At 46.3% G+C, this 19,620-nt stretch overlaps 2 protein-coding genes and 1 non-coding gene across 6 annotated transcripts; 1 reads left to right on the top strand and 2 right to left on the bottom strand.

Moving 5' to 3' along the window:
• Positions 1–647: 647 nt before the first annotated feature.
• On the bottom strand, positions 648–7,184 carry LOC136478255 (serine/threonine-protein kinase BLUS1-like). 4 transcript variants are annotated; one of them, XM_066476621.1, is made up of 20 exons: positions 6,401–7,183; positions 5,707–5,961; positions 5,444–5,568; positions 5,289–5,333; positions 5,104–5,185; positions 4,953–5,021; positions 4,702–4,872; positions 4,559–4,624; positions 4,262–4,336; positions 4,066–4,200; positions 3,914–3,981; positions 3,613–3,792; positions 2,817–2,926; positions 2,639–2,718; positions 2,527–2,565; positions 2,192–2,311; positions 1,934–2,074; positions 1,699–1,760; positions 1,559–1,610; positions 648–967 (listed from the first exon to the last, which is right to left on the bottom strand). In XM_066476621.1, the coding sequence occupies exons 1-20, from the start codon at positions 6,599–6,601 to the stop codon at positions 962–964; spliced, it is 2,082 nt and encodes a 693-aa protein (XP_066332718.1). In that variant the 5' UTR covers positions 6,602–7,183; the 3' UTR covers positions 648–961. The 4 variants fall into 4 exon arrangements, 3 of the variants coding, with proteins under 3 accessions (XP_066332718.1, XP_066332715.1, XP_066332717.1); XM_066476618.1 differs by lacking the exon at positions 648–967 and having other exon boundaries at positions 978–1,610; positions 6,401–7,184; XM_066476620.1 differs by lacking the exon at positions 648–967 and having other exon boundaries at positions 978–1,610; positions 4,268–4,336.
• A 1,752-nt stretch (positions 7,185–8,936) lies between these two features.
• Positions 8,937–9,009, top strand: TRNAE-CUC (transfer RNA glutamic acid (anticodon CUC)). The gene has a single exon. It is a non-coding gene; the product is annotated as a tRNA-Glu (tRNA).
• A 5,671-nt stretch (positions 9,010–14,680) lies between these two features.
• Positions 14,681–16,781, bottom strand: LOC136475075 (UDP-glucuronate 4-epimerase 1-like). Its single transcript, XM_066472628.1, has one exon. The coding sequence runs from the start codon at positions 16,142–16,144 to the stop codon at positions 14,825–14,827; it is 1,320 nt and encodes a 439-aa protein (XP_066328725.1). The 5' UTR covers positions 16,145–16,781; the 3' UTR covers positions 14,681–14,824.
• Between the last annotated feature and the right edge of the window lie 2,839 nt (positions 16,782–19,620).

The raw sequence follows: 19,620 nt of genomic DNA, 5'->3' as shown, positions 1-19,620 counted from the left end.
TTGAACATAGAGCAGTCCTTGTGGATGATCGTTTTTTGGTGATGAAATAGTTTCTGAATTCTGATTGAGCTGAATTTTTGGTAGTGAGTAGATGACTTGTGAAAGTACATGCCTACCGAATTTCATACATTGTAGACTTCTAGTATGTGCGAGTGTGATATGAACTCATTATACAGGACAACATCTGTGACTTGTCTTGGTGGTTGTTGATGTCAACTTTGCATCAATACCAGTGTGTCGTTGCCATTGTAATCCTCTAGTGGTTCAAGAGAAGGCTCATAGTACCATGGTTGATTAACGTGGAAAAGCTTGAAGGTTCAAGAGAAGACTCATAGTACCATGGTTGATTAACGTGGAAAATCTTGGAGTGGACCGGTTGTCCCATGGTTCTTTTACTCTCACCTTGAGGTCAATTGTGCATGTAAATTAATTGTCAATTATGCATGTGATTACTATTGTTCTGTCTGTTGGATGGAGTTCTTCCCATTGTTCACCACAAGCACAAGATGAGGAGCCAATTGGTACAATCACACTGTTACAACAGCATTTAGTGCCAAGGCTATATAGTAGCCTTGATTTTGGTATGTTTACGTTTAACCTTGAACTTAAAGGAAAAATCGTGCAGCAATATCAAAAGGAAAGAAACATTAAAAACCATAGGCATGTTCAACTAATTGAATTCATTAAAACCATAGGCATGTTAAGCTATCTTTCCCAACCGGGGAACTGCGCTCCAACAAAAACACAGCGCCATGCCATCCATAAACACATACACACATATGGTACCAACATTAATATCCTGCTGAGACAGGACTGAACACTCGAGCATTGCTAGTTCTTTTTAAATATATACTATCCTTATTCTTTTTATCTCTTTCTATGCTAAATAACCATTTGAAGACCGCATCAACAGATCATCTTGCCACGATGCGCCCTTAATGCCCCCTTAGCAGCTTCAGCATCAGATCTGTCAATGCTAAGCATTTCATATTAACATACAGAAATTTCACATTGGTGGCAAAATCTTTATTAGGGGCTTGTTCAGCTGAGAAGATTGAAGCGAATGGAGGGAATTTAATCCTTCTCAATCCCCTTATGGACGGGATTAACTGAACAAACCCTTAGGGCCCGTTTGGATCCTTGGAATTGAATTCATTCTAATAATTATAATTTAGGCACAAATTAATTAAGCTAATACGGTTCTATATAGAATATATTTATATATTATTGTTAGCCATACAAAGGAGATACTTATATGTTGCAATTTTACTATAGGGAAGCGAGTTAAATAGCGTGCTATAAGTTGGAAAGTAGAAACATAGCATGATGATCTATAGAATCAATTTCCATCTTCCACCCTATGAATTTGAGATAGGCTAACTTGAGAAAGTTGCGGAATGTCAAATTCCAAGCCAAATAGCCTAATCCATTAAGTAGATTCCAATTCTTTCAAAATAAAAGGATCCCAACGGAGGGTATCCATTACAACAATTTCCGCATATTAAGATTCTTGGAAGATGTACTCAAATTAGTTTGAGAGGGAAAATCTTATGTGCACCTGCGCTGCCTTTGCTTTAAGCCTCTGAACCTCATCTTGTGTGCACAATAACCTGCAGCAGTCCGAACTTTCAGGAATCGGGACTGAGAATTTCTTCATGTCTTACTTTGGTTTGGAAAGACCAGATTAAAGATGGTTACCGCCATTGCAGCTCCAAGACCTCATTCAGTAGCTCTTTCTCCCTTTCATATGCAGCTTCCAACTGGAAAGGTACCGGGGTTATAGTATTTATACCATCATAAAAAGAAGAGGTATAGTTAGTGAGTATAAACGATTCACCAATGTTTTTCAATTTACCTCATTCCATTTATGAATACCGAGATATTACTAGTTTTATAACCCTTTGATATTCATAAGGATCGAGCATATACTCACCATGGATCTGTCAACTGACACTGCACCTGATGGAGATGTCGACCGACTTGTGGAAGGGATACACTGTGAAGCCATAGAAGGTATGCCTGGTGAAGCCATGTCACAACCACTCACCTGCTTCATCGCGTTAAGTATTTGGTCCTGTAAAAGAGGACAAGAATGTGACATCAACAGATCTGAAAGTTCAGGTTCTTCATTTTGAGCTGGATGGGTGGGTGTTCTTTATTTTTCCCGTGCATATTTCAGAGGTGGGTTTACCCTCTGAAGCATATTTGTCTGTAGAATACTATATAGCTGCATGTAGAAGGAGCCACCAATAATGTTTGATGCAACTTCTGCGGAAGAGGGTATACTTAATGATGGAAGGCGAGAAATTGTCTGCATATTAGCAAAATGGAATCCTTAGTTAAAAACACCAGATGGTAAAATATTAAAAAAAAAAAGTACAAACATGATTTTTGGGCTGTCTTTTATACCGTGCTTAGTTAACAAAAGAAGAACAAGGGCATTTTCTACTCCTGATTTTAACCCCCCCCCCCCCCCCCCCCCCCCCCACCCACCCCCAAAAAAAAAGTAAAAGTGGAGCATATAACCTGCATGCTGTGACACTTCTGTAGGCCAGGTGGTTGAACCTGAGATTATAAAAATGTTTCTTCGTTTAGTTTACTGAATATAAATGCGCCAAGTATTAATACCTGCCAATACCTTATCAAAGTCAACATGCCCAGGTATAACTTTAAATCGACCTCTTATAAGTGGAGGTTTCGATCTATCATCATGGTCCTCTGAATTAAAATGAGGCACATTAAAGTTAACACGTCAATAGGTAGCGAGGTTATGGTACACAAAGCTACATTTGAACTTTTCAACCTAGAACTTTTACCTGCTGATTTATGTGCCTTAGGAGCAGCTTCAGGAGATGTTTCATCTGATACATGCAAGGGCGCTCCATTACACTTGTCACGGTTGTGGATGCTACTTTGCTGTCTCGAGCTGAAAGGATTGGATCTTAGTTACATATTGCTTTCAAAAGATAGATAAGATAAATTATGCACTGCTTACAAACATTTTTGGAAAGAGACAAGGATAGACAAGAGTTTTCTTTTAAAAAACAAGTGTTTAAGAGCTTCATAGCTTCTAGAATAACACTAAGCTGGTGCCAAAAGATTAAAAAGAAAAATAGTTGACAGGACTGAAATGCCAATGTGGTAATAGACATAGAACCATCTGTAAGTTTCCTCCTGTTTTTATGTAATGCTCTTTCTGGTATGGTTGTGTAGCTTACATATTATTTATGCTGTCATAAATATAAAAACAACCTACTTCTAATTGGTTTATTCAAGGCCAGTGAATTTATGTGAACATATATATAATGGGATGGGAAGAAATATGTAATCGGGCAGCTTGATTTTGAGTAGGAAAATTGTTCACAAATAGTCAAGCACTGCTGCCGGAACATGTGCATAACTATAAACCCAAGCTAAGTCACTTTAGAAATACATCAACCCGTAAGTGGCACTGTTATCTAAATGAACCTTCATAGACACTGCTGCAAGCTTCAACGCTCGCACGGAAGTCTTATTAAAAGGACAGGTTTTGCACTTTTGCTTCTGACTTTGGTCATGCTACTGCTTGAGACCACGTAGAATGCTTTCTTTAGCCTGTAAACAAGAACAAACCTCTCTTTGGACGAAAGGAGTCCATCTGATGAACAAGAACTAAAAGAAAACTTCCTTTCATGGGATGAGCTAGTTGGAATAATGTCCGGATGTTTCTCTTGACATTCCATATCGAAGCTTTCTGTAGAGTTGTCTTTCCTGACAGAACCGTTTGTGGGCATCCCATGCATAGAAGCATTCCTGACAGTGAAAACAAGTGAAAACCAATTTGACGATGAAAAAGAATGTTTACATTGCCATCGTCATCAATGCACTCTCCAAAATGGCACTAGTTGTCATTACAAGCAGCAATGTCTATTACCTTAACAAGCAAGCAGGCTGATCAGGAGATGAAACAGCTGACTTATCTTTGGCTGTCATATCATTTTCCTACCAGCTTTTCTTGGGTTAGATGTCAGCCAAAACTTTTTGCTGAGTTATAACACCAAAATTTCCACAGGAATGGAAACTTACAATGTCAGCATCATACTTCATTGAGATATCTCTCGACAAATGTGGCCCTTCTGTTGCTTGATCCTGTAAGCTGTCCAAGTCATAGAAAGACATATCTGAATCTTTGCATGATATACTGTCTTCACATTCTGTGCCCTGAAAAAAGGTCAATTACACGGAATTACATGGTGTGAACATCAATGATGGAAATTTATACGAGTACCAGTGAAGCTTGAGATCTCAGGTCATCCATGTCGAAGGTCCAGCTGCTAATACCCCTTTTGTATTCATCCTAAGGAAATAAGAAATATTAGGGATCAATAAATGTGTAATGTGAAAACTGGTTATGAATTCCTGCTAAGGTGTTCTCTCGATTATTAATGAGGCTATCGTGTAGTTTTTTTTGGTGTGTGTGTGTGTGTTGGGGGGGGGGGTTGCTAATGGCAAAAAGCTTTGCTCAACTTACTACAAAAATAGAGCCATTTCCACGAAATTAGATATTTAGCATGTGCACCTGCGAGATTTCTTCTTTCTTTCCATCAGACATTTTCCTTTGAGCCATTAAATCTTGATCCTTTTCCTGCGTCATGGTGAACCTTTCTGTGTTAATTTCGTGAAGAATAGTTAGTCACAAAGTAAAACTTAAAACCAGTGTACCTTCAAAGCTTGATATCTAACACCAAGGCCAGGTAATCCTTCCAAAAGCTTTCGTGCAATGAAATCAGTGGAACGAGCTTGTTTGAAAAATGATTGCTTCAACAATCTTTTTGCCGAAGGCCTCCTTGAAGGGTCTTTTACCAAACACATAGCAACCATTTGCTTGAAGTTCTATCGTAAGAATTTATTGTTCAGAAATGAGAAGTTATACTCAACTTAGAAAATATGGAGGCCATCTTAAGTATATTTACCCTTGAGAATTTCTTATCTCTTTCATAGTCAAGACCTGGAGGAGCATTCTGAAGTGTCATAAGCAAGACCTGACAAAGTGCAGAATTTTATGCACTGTTGCAACATAGCACGAGGATTTACTCGAAGCAATGACATCTGCTGAAAGTATACCTTCATGGGAGGGTACTTAGAGAAAGGAGCATGACCATGAGCAAGTTCAAGTGCAGTAATTCCAAAGGACCATATGTCTGCTCTGTAGTATATGGAAATAGCTCCAGTTAACAAATACACGCAAAGAAAAATACTAGTGCAGATGAAAATCACTTAACAAGTCGGAGTAACTAGGAATACCCTACCTGAAATCATATCCATGTAGCTGCTCCATAACCTCGGGCGCCATCCTAGTACATTAAAAATGTCCAAGGATGAACATGTGAAAGAAGGGGAAAAAAACTCCACATGTCATCAAATAGTATTATGTATTATTTAAGATCCTGGTACGATTCTGTACCAGCAAGGCGTTCCCACAAAAGTATTCCTGGCCCTCTGCCTATCACCAGAATCAAAAAGGCAAGCAGAGACTCCAAAGTCCCCAAGCTTAATTCCACCCCTAGAATCGACTAGAATATTTCCTGCCTATCACCAAACAGAGAGATAAAATAGCAACCACTTAACTTTGCTGAAACAAGTAGAAAAGATAGATGTATAGCAGTCGCAAAGGAGAAGAAAGCAACAGATACACGTGCATAAATCAGGTTGGAATTGTACATTTACCTTCACATCTCGATGTATAGAACCATGATGGTGAAGATACTCTAAACCTTTGAGGACTTCACGAAGTATCGTTGCAATGATGGGTTCCTCGAATCCAGTAGGATGCACTGATTTCATTATGTGAAGACAGGACCCTCCAGCCATATACGGCATAACCACCCATAACGTTTGGTCCTTTGCAAATGAACAATGCGCCTTGACAACGTTAGGGTGGTCTATCAGAATCATTGTCTGAGCTTCGCGCACGATGTTGTTCTGCATTGAATATTCACGTTATTTACTCAGAGGAGCTTTGCAACCCTGGTGATACGTAAGCTAGAAACAGAGGAAGAAACTTGAATAGGATTCCATGGAAATGTGAACCGAGAGTTACAAATGCATTAAAAAAAGAATTGAAAGAATGTTCAAACTATTGCACCTTTACATTCTAGATTTTTAACCAGTACCACCAAACAAGTAGTGCTCATTTATTCATCGAGTCAGTATAATTCTTCTTCAGCTATAATACACAAGATCGTTTTGTTAAGAAAAACGAATCCACCCAAGCCATTATTCTGAACATCACTGGCCCAAATAGTTGGTTCCTAAACGCAGAACTACGATGCGCGCCATGACAATCGGTGACACGCAGCAGCATCCAGCGAACGAGACGCAGCGGATCAGAGGGAGATAGGGAACGGTGTAGCGCGCGTACCAGGTCGCTGTTGGTGCGCTCGAAGTCGAGCACCTTGACGGCGACGATCTCGTCGAGTGGCTTGCAGAGCGCGCGGTAGACGATGGCGCTGACGCCCTGCCCGATCTCCTCGTAGAGCTCGTAGTCCTCCACGTGGATCGGGTACTTGCGCCTCTCGCCTCCCCCGCCTCCGCCCGCCGCCTTCTCACCGGGCCCCGCCATGCTGCCGATTCCGTCCGGACGGCAGAACCCCCACCGCTGATCAGACGCGCGCGGTCGATGGCTGACGACGAACCCCTAGTCCCGTTGCTCTCGCACCGCCATCATGCGTCGCGAGGGAATTGGTGGTGGTGCGTGCCTCGGTGGGGGGTGGGGGGTGGGGGGAGGAGAGGAGGTGCGAGGGCCTGTAGCGAAGGGCCGTGCGTTGCGGGGACCGCGGAGGAAGGAAAATGGAGAGGGCGGGGGGGCGCATGCCTGAAGCGGGAGGCGGGCATTCGCATGCAAGGGGGGCGCCACTTGGTTGGGACGTCGGCCCTCGCCATGGCGCCGCCACTCTACTCATGTTCCCGACCCCAGAAATCCCGTTCCTGACTGCTGAGATCCCGGCACTGAGAGACAGAGAGTGATCCAGCCCCTGAGATCCGGAGCGCCGCCGTCGGCCGCCGCTCCCAACCCCAAGCACCGCCGCCCGATGCCGTTTTCGCGCCTGCAGGCGGGCGGCGTCGCCTCCTCGGCCTCGTGCCAGCGCCCTCGCCCGCGGCGTCGCCTCCTAGGCCTCCGCCCTGCCAGCCATCTCGCCATCGGCCTCTTGCTCGGGCTGCGGGCTGGCCCGGCCTGCTGGCAGTGCCGTGCTTCCCGGGCTGGCCTGGCCCGAAAAAAAGCCCGGGCCGAAGGCCAGGCCCGTGGCCCTAGGAGGCACGGCCCAGAAGACACGAAGTGCTGTGCCGGCCCGACCCCCATCGGGCTGGGCCAGGCCGGTCCATTGCCCATCTATAGTTGCTCGATGTGTTCCCCCTAATCATATTATGCCAGCAATAGTTGCTGGATCTTTGATCATTCATCCTTCCTTAATCCTTAATAATAAATATTCATACTACTAAATTATTTAATTTTATTAAAAATAAAAATTATTCCTATTATAACCTAGATCGATAAATTGTCTAATTAATTAAATCATAAATAGAAATTCTATGCAGTCTATTGTCTAATCTAACCGGGAGGCGGTAGTGAGGGTTGCGCCACCGGCAGACGTGGCGCCGTGGGAGGCGGTGGCGGCTGGGTGGCGAGGCGACCATCGATGACCTGTTGGGGTAGGGAGGCGAGCGGGGGAGAAGGAGAAGGGGGTGGGGAGGAGGTGGTGAACGCCGGCGAGGTGGTTGCCGCTAGTGGCAGCGACGGCGAAGCGGATGCGGCCACCAAGGGCGGCGCCCTAGCGAGCGAGGTGGACTACCTGCATGGATTCCTTTTTTCACTGAACTTTCCCGATCTTTTCATGGATAATTAAATATGTTCATATATATCTACTTTTCCGCTAATTTGGCTCACATTATTCTAAATTGTGCTTTTATAGAAGGTCAATGTTCTAATTTAGCTATTGCTTCATTGCTGATGGATTAAATGCAAAATATACATATATTTAGTAACTAAGCGAAGATACAAATTTTGATTTTCTCTCGTTGCAATGCACGTGCATGTTTGCTAGTAATACATATTAGGTAAAACCATCTTTGAAAACAGTTGAGGGTCAAAGTTTTTCGATTTTGATAGTTTGAGAGATAAGGATATTCACTTTTAGTGTTTGATAGTCAAAATCGAACTCGGACACTACATATTATAGTTCGGTGACCAAAAGACTTATTTTTTAACGGAGAGGGGTAAGACTTAAGATACACTACTAACATGTCTGGACAATGCCGATTCTTAAGCGAGATATTAAGCTACAAGGTGTATTCCATACACTCTTCTATAAAAAAAATACAATTCTAGTATAATTATCGAGTAAAACTATTATAGTTTTGATTAAATTTATAAGAAACCTTATTGGCATCTATGATAGGGATATATATTCTCACATTATATCTATTTGTGTTTCGAATATTGATAATCTTGTGTACTCTCTCCGTTTCAAATTATAACTCACTTTGACGTCTTTATGTACATAGTTTTTGCTATGTATATATAGATATACACTGTCTGAATAAAAAATATATAAAACTATGTATTTAGAAAAGCCAAAACAACTTAGCTAAATTAGTGCATGTTTGACATAAGGGCTCATTGCTAGTTAGCTAAAAATTAGATAAATTAACTCTAATGCATCCAAATAGGAGCGCTAATTTTTTAGCCAAGGTTTCAACTTGTTATTTGGCTAAACTTGAAACTAGCCCTAACTCATTCGAACAACCTTCAAACCTAGTCAAATTTGAGAAAACTTAATAACTAGAGCTATCCAGCCACGTGTATTGGTTTCATCTCTTGCACAATCTTGAACCATGGAACTGCACGCTGGTTTGGGTTGTCACCGATTAAAGTGGAGTTAACATAGTATTTGGCATAATCCGTTGTAGTCTAGCTGGTTAGGATACTCGGCTCTCACCCGAGAGACCCGGGTTCGAGTCCCGGCAACGGAATGTTTTTTTTTTTTTTGTTTGTCTCGCCCATCCTCGTCCTGCTGCGTCCTTTATGCCTTCTGCTTCGTTCGGTTATGGTGTTACGCTCTTCTCCTCACACCGCCCTTTTTGCTAGCGCCGTGAAAGGCAGCTAAAATAGCAGAAGCGATAGGCCGGACCCGAAGACGACCTGCGGCCCGTGTGCCCCGCCCGCGATTGCGAGGACTTGAGCTGTAAGCCTGTAAAGGCCAGGCAACCCGGGAAATGTAAGCAACGGCGGAAGCAGGTCTAGTGCTCCAGCTGGGAATGGTCTAACGAATCTTATGCGCCATCACGGATTCATCCATGGACCATAGGCCATATACGCTGAACGAGGGGACGCAAAAGGTATGGCAACCTGGCCTTTTTTCCAATCTGCAACTGTAGTTCAGGCTGTGTTTAGTCGTAGGAATTTGGATTTTGAGGCTACTGTAGCACGTTCGTTTTTATTTGGCAAATAGTGTTCAAACATGGATTAATTAGGCTCAAAACGTTCGTCTCGTAATTTCCCATCAAACTGTGCAATTAGTTTTTCTTTTCGTCTACATTTAATGCTCCATGCATAGACCATAAACATTCGATGTGACAGATACTATAACAACTTTTTAGAAGTTAGGGGTGAAACTAAACAAGGGCTCAGTGTATTGGCACCATGGGTAAAGCAAACATCTCTATGCCGAAAGGTGCAGATCCACCGTACTAGTACCACTGGGCACTGGCTGACTCCGCTTTTCGTTTGTCTCGTGCTGAAACTGAAACATGTGTTCCTTTGCTGCTTTGCTAGTTTGCTTCGCTGTTGGGCCTTGGTGGTGCCAATGGCCGGTCGGCCACCCAGCGCCAGCGGCCTAGCCCAGCATGCGGTGACCAACGACAACGAGCAACGACTGAACGATCCCTTTCATCATATCAAAGGATTCACGATATGCCATGTACTCCCACAGTCTAAAACAGTGTGATTCTCAAAACTCTATACATACTTATGTCACTGTACTAGAACGCTACTAGTAGAAAGCAGTGAGAAGATGTACCAAAAACGTCTTTTGAATTTTGGCCTGGAATTTAACCGTGGCAATGTGGCATTGTGCATCGTCCGAAAAAGAAAAAACGTTTCCATGTGAGATTTTTTTGTCTCCTTCGTGTGGAAACCGTGCCGTTCCGTACGGGGGCGCCCCTGGCGGCCGCCCCCCATCCACCACCGCCGTCGGCAGCCTTCTCGGCGCCGGCGGCCCCCTCCATCCCGCCAGCCTCCCTCTCCTCCTCCCCCACCCCATCCGCCACCCACGACCCTTCCCAGCCGTGCCCGGAGCTGACCACGCAGCCCTAGCCAGCGGCTCCATGCCCGCCTTCGCCGCCCACCTCCCCCTCCCCTTCCCCCTCCAGATCCGCCACCCACGACCCTCCCCAGCCACACGTGGAGCCCACGGTGTCCCAGGCGCCGCCCGCATTTGGCGCTGGCATGGCCACCACACGACCGTCCTCCCCCTCACCTTCCCTTCCTCCACCCCCTCTGCGGGCTACTCCACAGCGCCGCGGCCCCTCTACGCCACCGGCTTCGCCTCCAACGACAACGGGTACCTCCCCCGACTCCGCCAACCCTTTTCCCCCCACACGCGCCGCAACTACCCCCGCTGCGCGGCCATGACGCCGCCGCCGATGGTGGCAGGCCGCACACGTGTTGCTCACAGCCAGAGCCAGAGCCCGAGTCACCACAAACAGATTCCCAGAGTGCCCCGCTAGATGTCACCGCTGCCGACCGGTGCCAGGTGTGCTGCAACCGCTGCTGCCAGTGACCTCACTAAGTCTGGGCCTTTCTGGGTCCGTGGGTGACTCCGAGGAGCTACCGACCACCCCCCGCTCCTCCTCTCTCTCGCTGGATGTGGCCCCGTTCTACTCAGGTCCCTCCTCTAGAGGGCGCACAAAGAGTTGTGGGTGGGCGGACGACGACAGCGAGGACTCCGACGTCAACCAACCCATAACCTACCTCGACATCATTCTTTGTCAGGCGAAGCCAGCATCGGCGTCCCCGTCGCACGCCCAGCCTCAACCAGCAGTGGTTGGGGCGGGGCAGTGCTGACGCTAGGCGACAGGGATGTGGGCAGAGGCTGAGGAGACACAGCCGACCGTGCCCCCAGCTGGTGCACGGCCTGCTTGCTTGGCCTGTGGATGGCCGCGTCCCCGTCCGCCAACGCCTTGGATGTCGCGAACGAGTCTCCGCCCCCAACGCTGATGGGTGGCGTGAGATTCTCCAATGGTAGGAAACACGACCTGCGGCCGCCTCGACTGAGAAGCAGCTTCCGTATGCCCAGAAGATCCCGGTAGAGCTGCACAACAGATGTTTCAACTGCCTTTCCTACTCACATCAAGTAGCGACCTGCCGGTTGCCACGATGTTGTCTGCGCTGTCACGGCTACCGTCACCTTGCTAGGGATTGCAAGTGGCCCAAGCGTGTCGTGGCGACGGCGTCGGAGGCAGGGGGTGGCGGCTCACAGCCCTCTCGGCACGCGCCACATGGTGTCTCGGACGCAGCCGCGCAAGTGGCTGTGAGGGGCACCAATGGCTCCCGTCAACGACACCGGTGGCACCGGACCAAGCTGCTCCCACGAGATCAACATTGCCGTGACTGACAACGTTGCTTCTTCTAATGCCGCACGCTGCTCCCACGAGTTTGATCCACTCACGGTGGCGCTGTGTGAGGGCGCTGGGCCTCTCGTATGGATTGACCCGATGCTCGATGAGCTCACTGCCTCGCTCGTCGTGAGTCGATCAGCGGGTGTTCCAGCGTTTGGGCGCCCGTCTACTCCGACAGCGGCCTCTCTGGAGGTTCAGGCATCGTTGGCGGACACCTGTTCGCCACCACGGATGGTTCACCTCAGCTTCGCGGATGCTGAGGTGCCGGGGTTGGAGGGTGATGATCGGCAACCGGACGACGACAACGTTTCTCCTTCGGCCCTCGCTAGGAAATTTGCTAGACGCGTCTCTGCCCCGCTGAAGACTCCCGTCCTCAGGGCGCCACCCCGACGTCGAACCCGTCGCTCTCCATCGTTGGTCACCATCCGCCGTAGCACGTGTCTCCAAGCACAGAAGGTGCTTTGTGTCCAAGTGAGGACCCACCGCCTCACAATCGTCGGATACACAGGTAGTGGCAGACTTCCTGTAGACATTCCAGGACCCGCTCGACTCCGCAAAAAGGGCCGCACTTCGAGTGCTTATAAAGTTCGACGTGACGGGGTTCGAGTGTATGTTCGAGGAGGCTTACTAGTCTCGTTGACACCTATCCAATTGGTTGCACAATGTTTATGTAATGTAATTTAAATTAGATGTATTTTGATAGAGTTGGCTTCTATCCTTCCATGATAATCTATGGATTATTTAGGAATATTGTAACTGGTCAAACTCTACTTCTGCTTAATGAAATACGTATCGCAAGGACACGCTCGCGGGCCCTGTTTAGTTGCACCCCAAAACGCCAAAATTTTCAAGATTCTCCGTCACATCGAATCTTTGGACGCATGCACGAAGCATTAAATATAAATAAAAAATAAAACTAATTACACAGTTTAGACGAAATCCACGAGACGAATCTTTTAAGCCTAATTAGACTATGATTGAACACTAATTGCCAGATAACAACGAAAACGCTACAGTAGCGTTTTACCAAAAATTTTGGCATCCAAACTCGCCCGCGGTACATTCAGGCCTCCAAACCGAGCCGTTCTTTTTATTTCAAATTAGATGCGGTACGGCTTCGAGGTCTCACCACCGTCCAAACATTCAGGCCTCCAAACCGAGCCGTTTTTTTTTTCAAATTCGATGCGGTACGGCTTCGAGGTCTCACCAGTCACCACCGTCTTGCATCTCACCACCACGTATGGTGTGACACGACACGCTGCCTCTGCGTGCGTGACTCCAGTCCAGATGCGGCCACCGTCCAGATGGTGCGCGACTCGTGCATCGAAGACAAATCGCATGGGCCGTGTGCGTGCGGCAGTCAAGTACTGTTCGTGTTCTCCGAAAATTCACCGGGCCTATCTCGAGATTCCACGCGTCGGTCGGACTAGTCGTTGCTCTTCCAAAGAGACCAAGCAAGAAGAGACCAGGTGACTTCACCGACACGGAGAGCCGAGATTCGTACCCGTTTCACATCTTTATCTGCCAGGGCGCAGATCACATTGGCTTATCAGCAGCAGCTCATCGTGACAACATCGTATTTTCGAGATTATTGTTATGAAAGATATTATTGTATTAACAAATGCAATGGAATCTAATAAGAGATTGTTTTTCGTATTTGTCCAAATCCGTGTGTGTTAAAGTAAATTAGAAAGAGATTATTTTTCGTATCTAGGCCTTGTTTAGTTGGCGAAATTTTTTGGGAAATGGTATTGTAGCACTTTCGTTGTTATTTGGCAATTAGTGTCCAATCATAGTCTAATTAGGCTTAAAGATTCGTCTCGTGAATTTCATCTAAACTGTGTAATTAGTTTTTTTTATTTATATTTAATGCTTCATGCATACGTCCAAAGATTCAATGTGACGGAGAATCTTGAAAAAAAAATTATAAAATTTTGGAAACTAAACATGCACTTACCCAACCCATATGTGTTAAAGTAAATTGGGGTGGAACAAAGTGATATAGATGAGTCGGCTAAGGAACAAGAGACGGTCGATAATTTTTTTTCTATTTTCATTACTATTAAAAAGTTATTAGAGATGGATAAAAAATGAATTCGCTGGTTATTTTATTAACTTGATATAATTATTTATTTAAAAACGATTTTCAAACGTACTGACATGCTTATTCCAACCCACGCTAGGAAGCATTTTCAAAAAAAAAAACTCACGCTAGGAATATATTCCTGGTCTATAAGCACAAAACACATTCGCATCCCCGGCAGAAATACTCTGCTCGGCAGCTCATCGATCCTCAATGGCAGCTCAAAGACGAACGCCACCGCATCTTCTGGTCCACCCATGTGATTCTAATACTACAACGTGGGGCATGACCCCACCGACTCCACCCAGACTCACAGACACATGGTCCCACGCAGCAATAAAGCCGCAGACGGCCCACCGGCAGTGCGGGGGACCAAGCGTGGCGGGAAGCCAGCTGGCGACCACTCGCGCGCTTCGAGGCAACTCCCGTCTCCCCGCCCCCACGCCCGCAGGCCGCTTATCCCACGATGGCAAGGCCCACGTTTCCCTGGGTTATTTAGGCCCCGTTTAGATTCAAATTTTTTTTAGCATTTTTGTTTATATTTGGTAATTAGTATTTAATTATGAACTAATTAGATTCAACAACTAGATTCAACAACTGTGTAATGTGACGAATATTGCGTAAATTTTTTTTTAATCTAAACAGCCCCTTACAGGACTGCCACCGCCACGACCGGCCCGCCGACTTCTTCTCCCTCGTATCCGTCGGTTACTCTGACGTTGCAATGAACTTTTGAAATTCGATTTGAACTGGGGATAATCTGACTGGACTACAACAGTTTGATTTGGGGTCAGCACATCGGAGTCCGGAAAAAGGATTAATGGAGAGCGACCAATTTACAGAAAGAGGAGAAGATGGAGGGAGGAAAAAGGAGAAAAAGAAAAGACGGCTGCTCTCCATTGCTTTCTTCCTCCAGCCCTCTCCTCACCAAGCAAAGAATTCCCCCCGGTGTTTCTCTCCTCAAGGAACACCTTAACATAACATATTTCCACCAAAAAATCCAGATAAGAATGTCAATGTTTGATCCAGGAGTGGTGGCCGCGGCCGGGCCAAAGCGGGAAAAGAAGAAGAAAGAATTAGCACGGATCATTGTCGCGAGTTCTTGGATCCCCTGGTGTAGCCGTAGTAGGACAGGTACCACTTGACGAACTTCTTGAGGCCGACGTCGAGGTTGGTGGTGGGCTTGTACCCGAGCTGCTCCCTTGCGAGGGAGATGTTGGCGTGGGTGAAGGGCACGTCGCCATTGCCGGGCATCTCGACCACGTGTTTTTTGGCCTTGACGCGGAGGTGCTTCTCCAGGATGGACACAAGGTTGGGCACCGTGACGGGCGAGGTGTTGCCGAGGTTGAAGATCCTGTAGGGCGCCGGCCCGCGCTTCTTGCCGCCGGTGCCAGTGCTCTTGCCGGCCGTGTCCAGGGAGCCGAGGCAGCCCTTGACAATGTCGTCGATGTAGGTGAAGTCGCGGGCCAGGTCGACGTGGTCCCTGCCGCGGTACACCGTGATGGGCTTCCCCTGCAGGATGTTGCGGGTGAAGGAGAAGTAGGCCATGTCGGGGCGGCCCCAAGGCCCATACACGGTGAAGAAGCGGAGGCCGGTGATGGAGAGGCCGTAGATGTGATTGTACGTGTGCGTGATCTCCTCGCCGGCCTTCTTGGTGGCCGCGTAGAGCGAGGCCGGCTGGTCGGTGCGGTCGCGCTCCGAGAAGGGGACCTTGTCGTTGAGGCCGTAGACGGAGGACGACGAGGCCCAGACGATGGCCGGCTGCGGGTCGGCGTCCTTGCAGGCCTCGAGGAGCGTGACGAGGCCGGCGATGTTGGAGTGCACGTACGAGGCCGGGTTCTCCATGGCGTAGCGCACGCCGGCCTGCGCGGCGAGGTGGAGCACGTGGGTGAAGGGCACGACGTCGAAGAGCTTGGCCAGGAGGCGGCCGTCGTTGATGTCGCCCTCCACGACGAACACCCCGTGGGAGGCGAGCAGCGCCTTGCGCGCCTTCTTGAGTGACGGGTCGTAGTAGGCGTTTAAGTTGTCGACGCCGACGACGCCGTCGCCGCGCTTGCGGAGCGCGATGGAGCAGTGGGTGCCGACGAAGCCCGAGGCGCCGGTCACCAGCACCGACATCCCGGCCCCGGCGGCGGAACCTGGGGGCCGCCTGGGTGCGGCGGACGCGCGGATCTGCCGCTCCCAGTGCAGGCCGCCCCATGACGCGGCGAAGTACTTGGAGGAGGTGTCGACGAAGGACTTGAAGCTGAGGTAAGACGCCGTCATGGCGACGAGGAACAGCGCCCACAGGAACATGGTGCTGGTGGACGCGAAGCAGCGGTGGAGCTGCCGGTTCATGGAGCCCGCCCGCTCGATCTTCACCTTGCCTGGGGTGGAGGGGAAGAGGTCCTCCTCCAGCACCCGCATCTTCAACGCCGCCGTCTTGCCGTGCGACGGACGCCCGCGCGACCAGATGGATGCCTCTCCTCCTCCGCCTCCTCCTCCTCGTCGCAGATTCTGCTCGCTTCCTCGACGCAACGCAAGGACCGCAAAAGGCGTCGCCGCGGGGCAGGGCCGGAGACGCAAGGGATCAACCCGCGCCGCGCTGGACGGATTCCGACTCTCCTCCTCCGACTGATTCACTGGCCGATTGGTTGATTATTCCTTGCTCTCCCTGGCCGGATAGATGGATCGGCCACCGGAATGATAGATAGGTTTCCTTCCTTGGGAGCGAGGAGAGCGCGCCCCGGGTCCAGGAAATTTTATTCGGGAGGAGATGAACAGAGGAAGGGGAACGGAGGGCGGGGGCTGGATGCGCGCCTGCCTAAGGAAACGTGGAGGTGGGACGGGGCGGAGATATAAATAGGGGAGCGGGGCCGACAGCGACGGGAGCGCGTGAACGCGGTGGCGGGGCAGAGGGCGCCGCCGCTGGTGACGAGGAGGGGCAGGTGGTGGCCGCGGCGGACGGGCGCACGGGCGGCCCGGGACTGGGAGACGCAGCGATGGGGGGTCCCAGACTCGCCAGGGCGGGCGGGCGGCGCCTATTTTGGGGGTCGGATCGGACGCGCTGGGGATGGGATGGGATGGGATGGGATGGGATGGTGGGAGCTGGGCGGAGCGGCCGGACGCGCTATTTTTGTGTTCCAGGCTCAATTACATTTATGAGCGTTTTTGCGCGTGGGCGTGAATGTGATTTGTTGTCATTCGTCTGGGTAACGAGTCTGCGCGTGAGAAGATTTTTGTTTCTCGATTTAGAAGTTTCCATGTTCAGATTGACGGTCTGGAGATGTATAGGGAAAAAGTAAAATTTGGCTCCAACTTTAGGGGTATTTGGTTTTCGAGACTAAATTTTAGTTTACGTCACATCAAACGTTCGGATGCTATTTAGAAGAACTAAATATGAGTTAATTATAAAACTAATTACATAGATGGAGACTAATTTACGAGACGAATTTATTAAGCCTAATTAATTCGACATTAGCACATATTTACTGTAGCACAACATTATCAAATCATGGATTAATTAGGCTTAAAAAATTCGTCTCGCAAATTAGCCACAATCTGTGCAATTAGTTATTTTTTCCGTCTATATTTAATACTTCATGCATGTGTCCAAACATTCGATGAGACAGAGACTAAAATTTTTCTGTGGGAAACAAACACAGATCTGAAAAGAAAAACGGTCCATATCCTATCCAATCTACTAGAAGCAATAGTTTATTGATTTTTTTCCTGGCACTTTATTTATGATGTCACCATGCCCGTCATTTTGTTTTTCTCGTCTATATAAAAGCTACTGATCTTTGTGATGCTGATAAGTTGATCATGTTGTTTTTTTGTCTATATAAAAAATACTAATATTTATGATATTTATGATGCTGATAAGTATCACTAGATTGATCATGAAATATATTTGTGCTAAACTATTTTAATATACAAATGTTGATTCTATTTTTTATGAAAACCAAATTTAGAATTGTTTGGCTTTTTATGAAGCGAGATTTTCATTCTTTTCCTAATGGAGGCAGTATCTCCGGTTGGTCATCGAATAAGAAGTGTGAAATAAAGTCCTAACATGACCTAACTCAGAGAAAGAAAAGGAATAGTTCCTCTGGTTCCAATGCGGCACTCTGATTTGTACTTTTATCCATTTTCTAAAAGTGAAAATTTTCTATTTATAGAAATATTTCCATGATGATATGATAGCATCAACCATGTACCGTGAAGTATGTAACTTTGTGTATACCAATAGTCAAGTTAGAAAGTACACCATATACGATCTTAAAACAACCTATGTTCGAATCAAATGTGATATGTGATAGGAGCTTGTTTGGATACGAGGGCTAATCAGTAGCCAGCTAAAAATTAGCTCAAATTAGCTCTATTGAATCCAAATAGAAAGGCTAATAGATGAGCTAATTTCTTAGACAACAAATCATCAACTAGTTGTTAGCCAACTAGCTACTTAACCTTGACTAATTTGAGCTCATTTTTAGCTCAGCTAGTTATTATCCCTATCTCGTCCAAATATACCCTAAAACATATAATTGTTGTCTAAAATGCAGTTGGCATCGACACCATATTATTAATTTGGTAAAGTGCACATGCGTATCAAACAGGTTGTCAAACTTGAGACATATCAACTAGTTTTGCAACTACTAATTTGCATATTTAGGATCCAGAAATGAAAATGGTGTCATTCAAGGTTCAAGTGTAATATTTATTCTATCTATATTGTAGATGTATGTGTCAACATATATATCTATAAGAGTTAAATACACCAATAGCCCTTGAACTTGTAAGAGTGTGTCACCTAGGTCTATAAAACTATAAGCTAGGTACAACCATACGAAGTGGTATGGATCTATGAGGGACTAAAATTCAATATAAAGGACTTTAAAAATGCATGTTTAGAGTTGTGGACCTATGTGACATACTTTTATAGGTAGAGTTGTTTTTTATTACCTTCATTCATATCCATCTATCTCCACCTTTCACGGATGCTGTGGAGATTTTGTTCCGGTCCTTGAGGGAATTGGAAAATATGTTAGAAGTGGCATGTGGGTCGTCATAGATTTTTTTTAGCAAAATACATCATAGATCCTTTAACTATTGCCTCTGTATCGTCTAGGTCCACTAACTTTTAAAATGTAGTTTAGGGTCCCTAATCTTTTTATATAGTTATAAAACTATAGGTTCATACCGGTTCGAGAGAGAGTTGGATTTGACATGGCATGTGAGTAACCTAGAGACGAAATGTTTCCTTATCAGTTGTCTCTAACACATGCAACAATCCTAGACAACTACTCCATCCGTTTTAATATAGTTTACTTTGGACTTGTCCTAAATCCAAACTTATCTAGTTTGATCAAGTTTATACAAAATATATTTATTTTTTTTCTAAAAATCATCAATAGAGAATTTTGACGCCAACCAAATATTAAATAAAGTATATTGGAACAACGACATCAACTATAGTCAGTGGTTACACGTCGTAACTCATAAGTACATGGGTTTGTCAACCTAAAAGAAAGTTGTGATGTTGAGTGGGAGTGGCATCTCACAAGACAAACAAAGGAAGGGCATTCACGAGTTCAAACATCTTCCACATCATATTTTCTTTTCTTTTAGAAAAAGGTACTCCCTCTGTCCTGTAATACAGTGTATTATAGGAATTTTAAGATAAATTAAGAGATAATATAAAAGACGCATGCACATTTATTTTATTTCTTAATCAGACGCTATCATTAGCGTGATTAATGGTGATTGGTTGATAAATGGAAATTATTTAATGTAAAATTAGTTTTTGTCCTCTAGAATGCATTATATTTGAGGACAATTTTTAAATGCTAGAATACACTATATTACAGGACGAAGGGAGTAGATTTTGTTCTGGCCACTCC

Source organism: Miscanthus floridulus, chromosome 8, assembly GCF_019320115.1.
Source record: "Miscanthus floridulus cultivar M001 chromosome 8, ASM1932011v1, whole genome shotgun sequence".
NCBI classification, from domain to species: domain Eukaryota; kingdom Viridiplantae; phylum Streptophyta; class Magnoliopsida; order Poales; family Poaceae; genus Miscanthus; species Miscanthus floridulus.
This window is presented reverse-complemented; position numbering and strand designations above follow the sequence as displayed.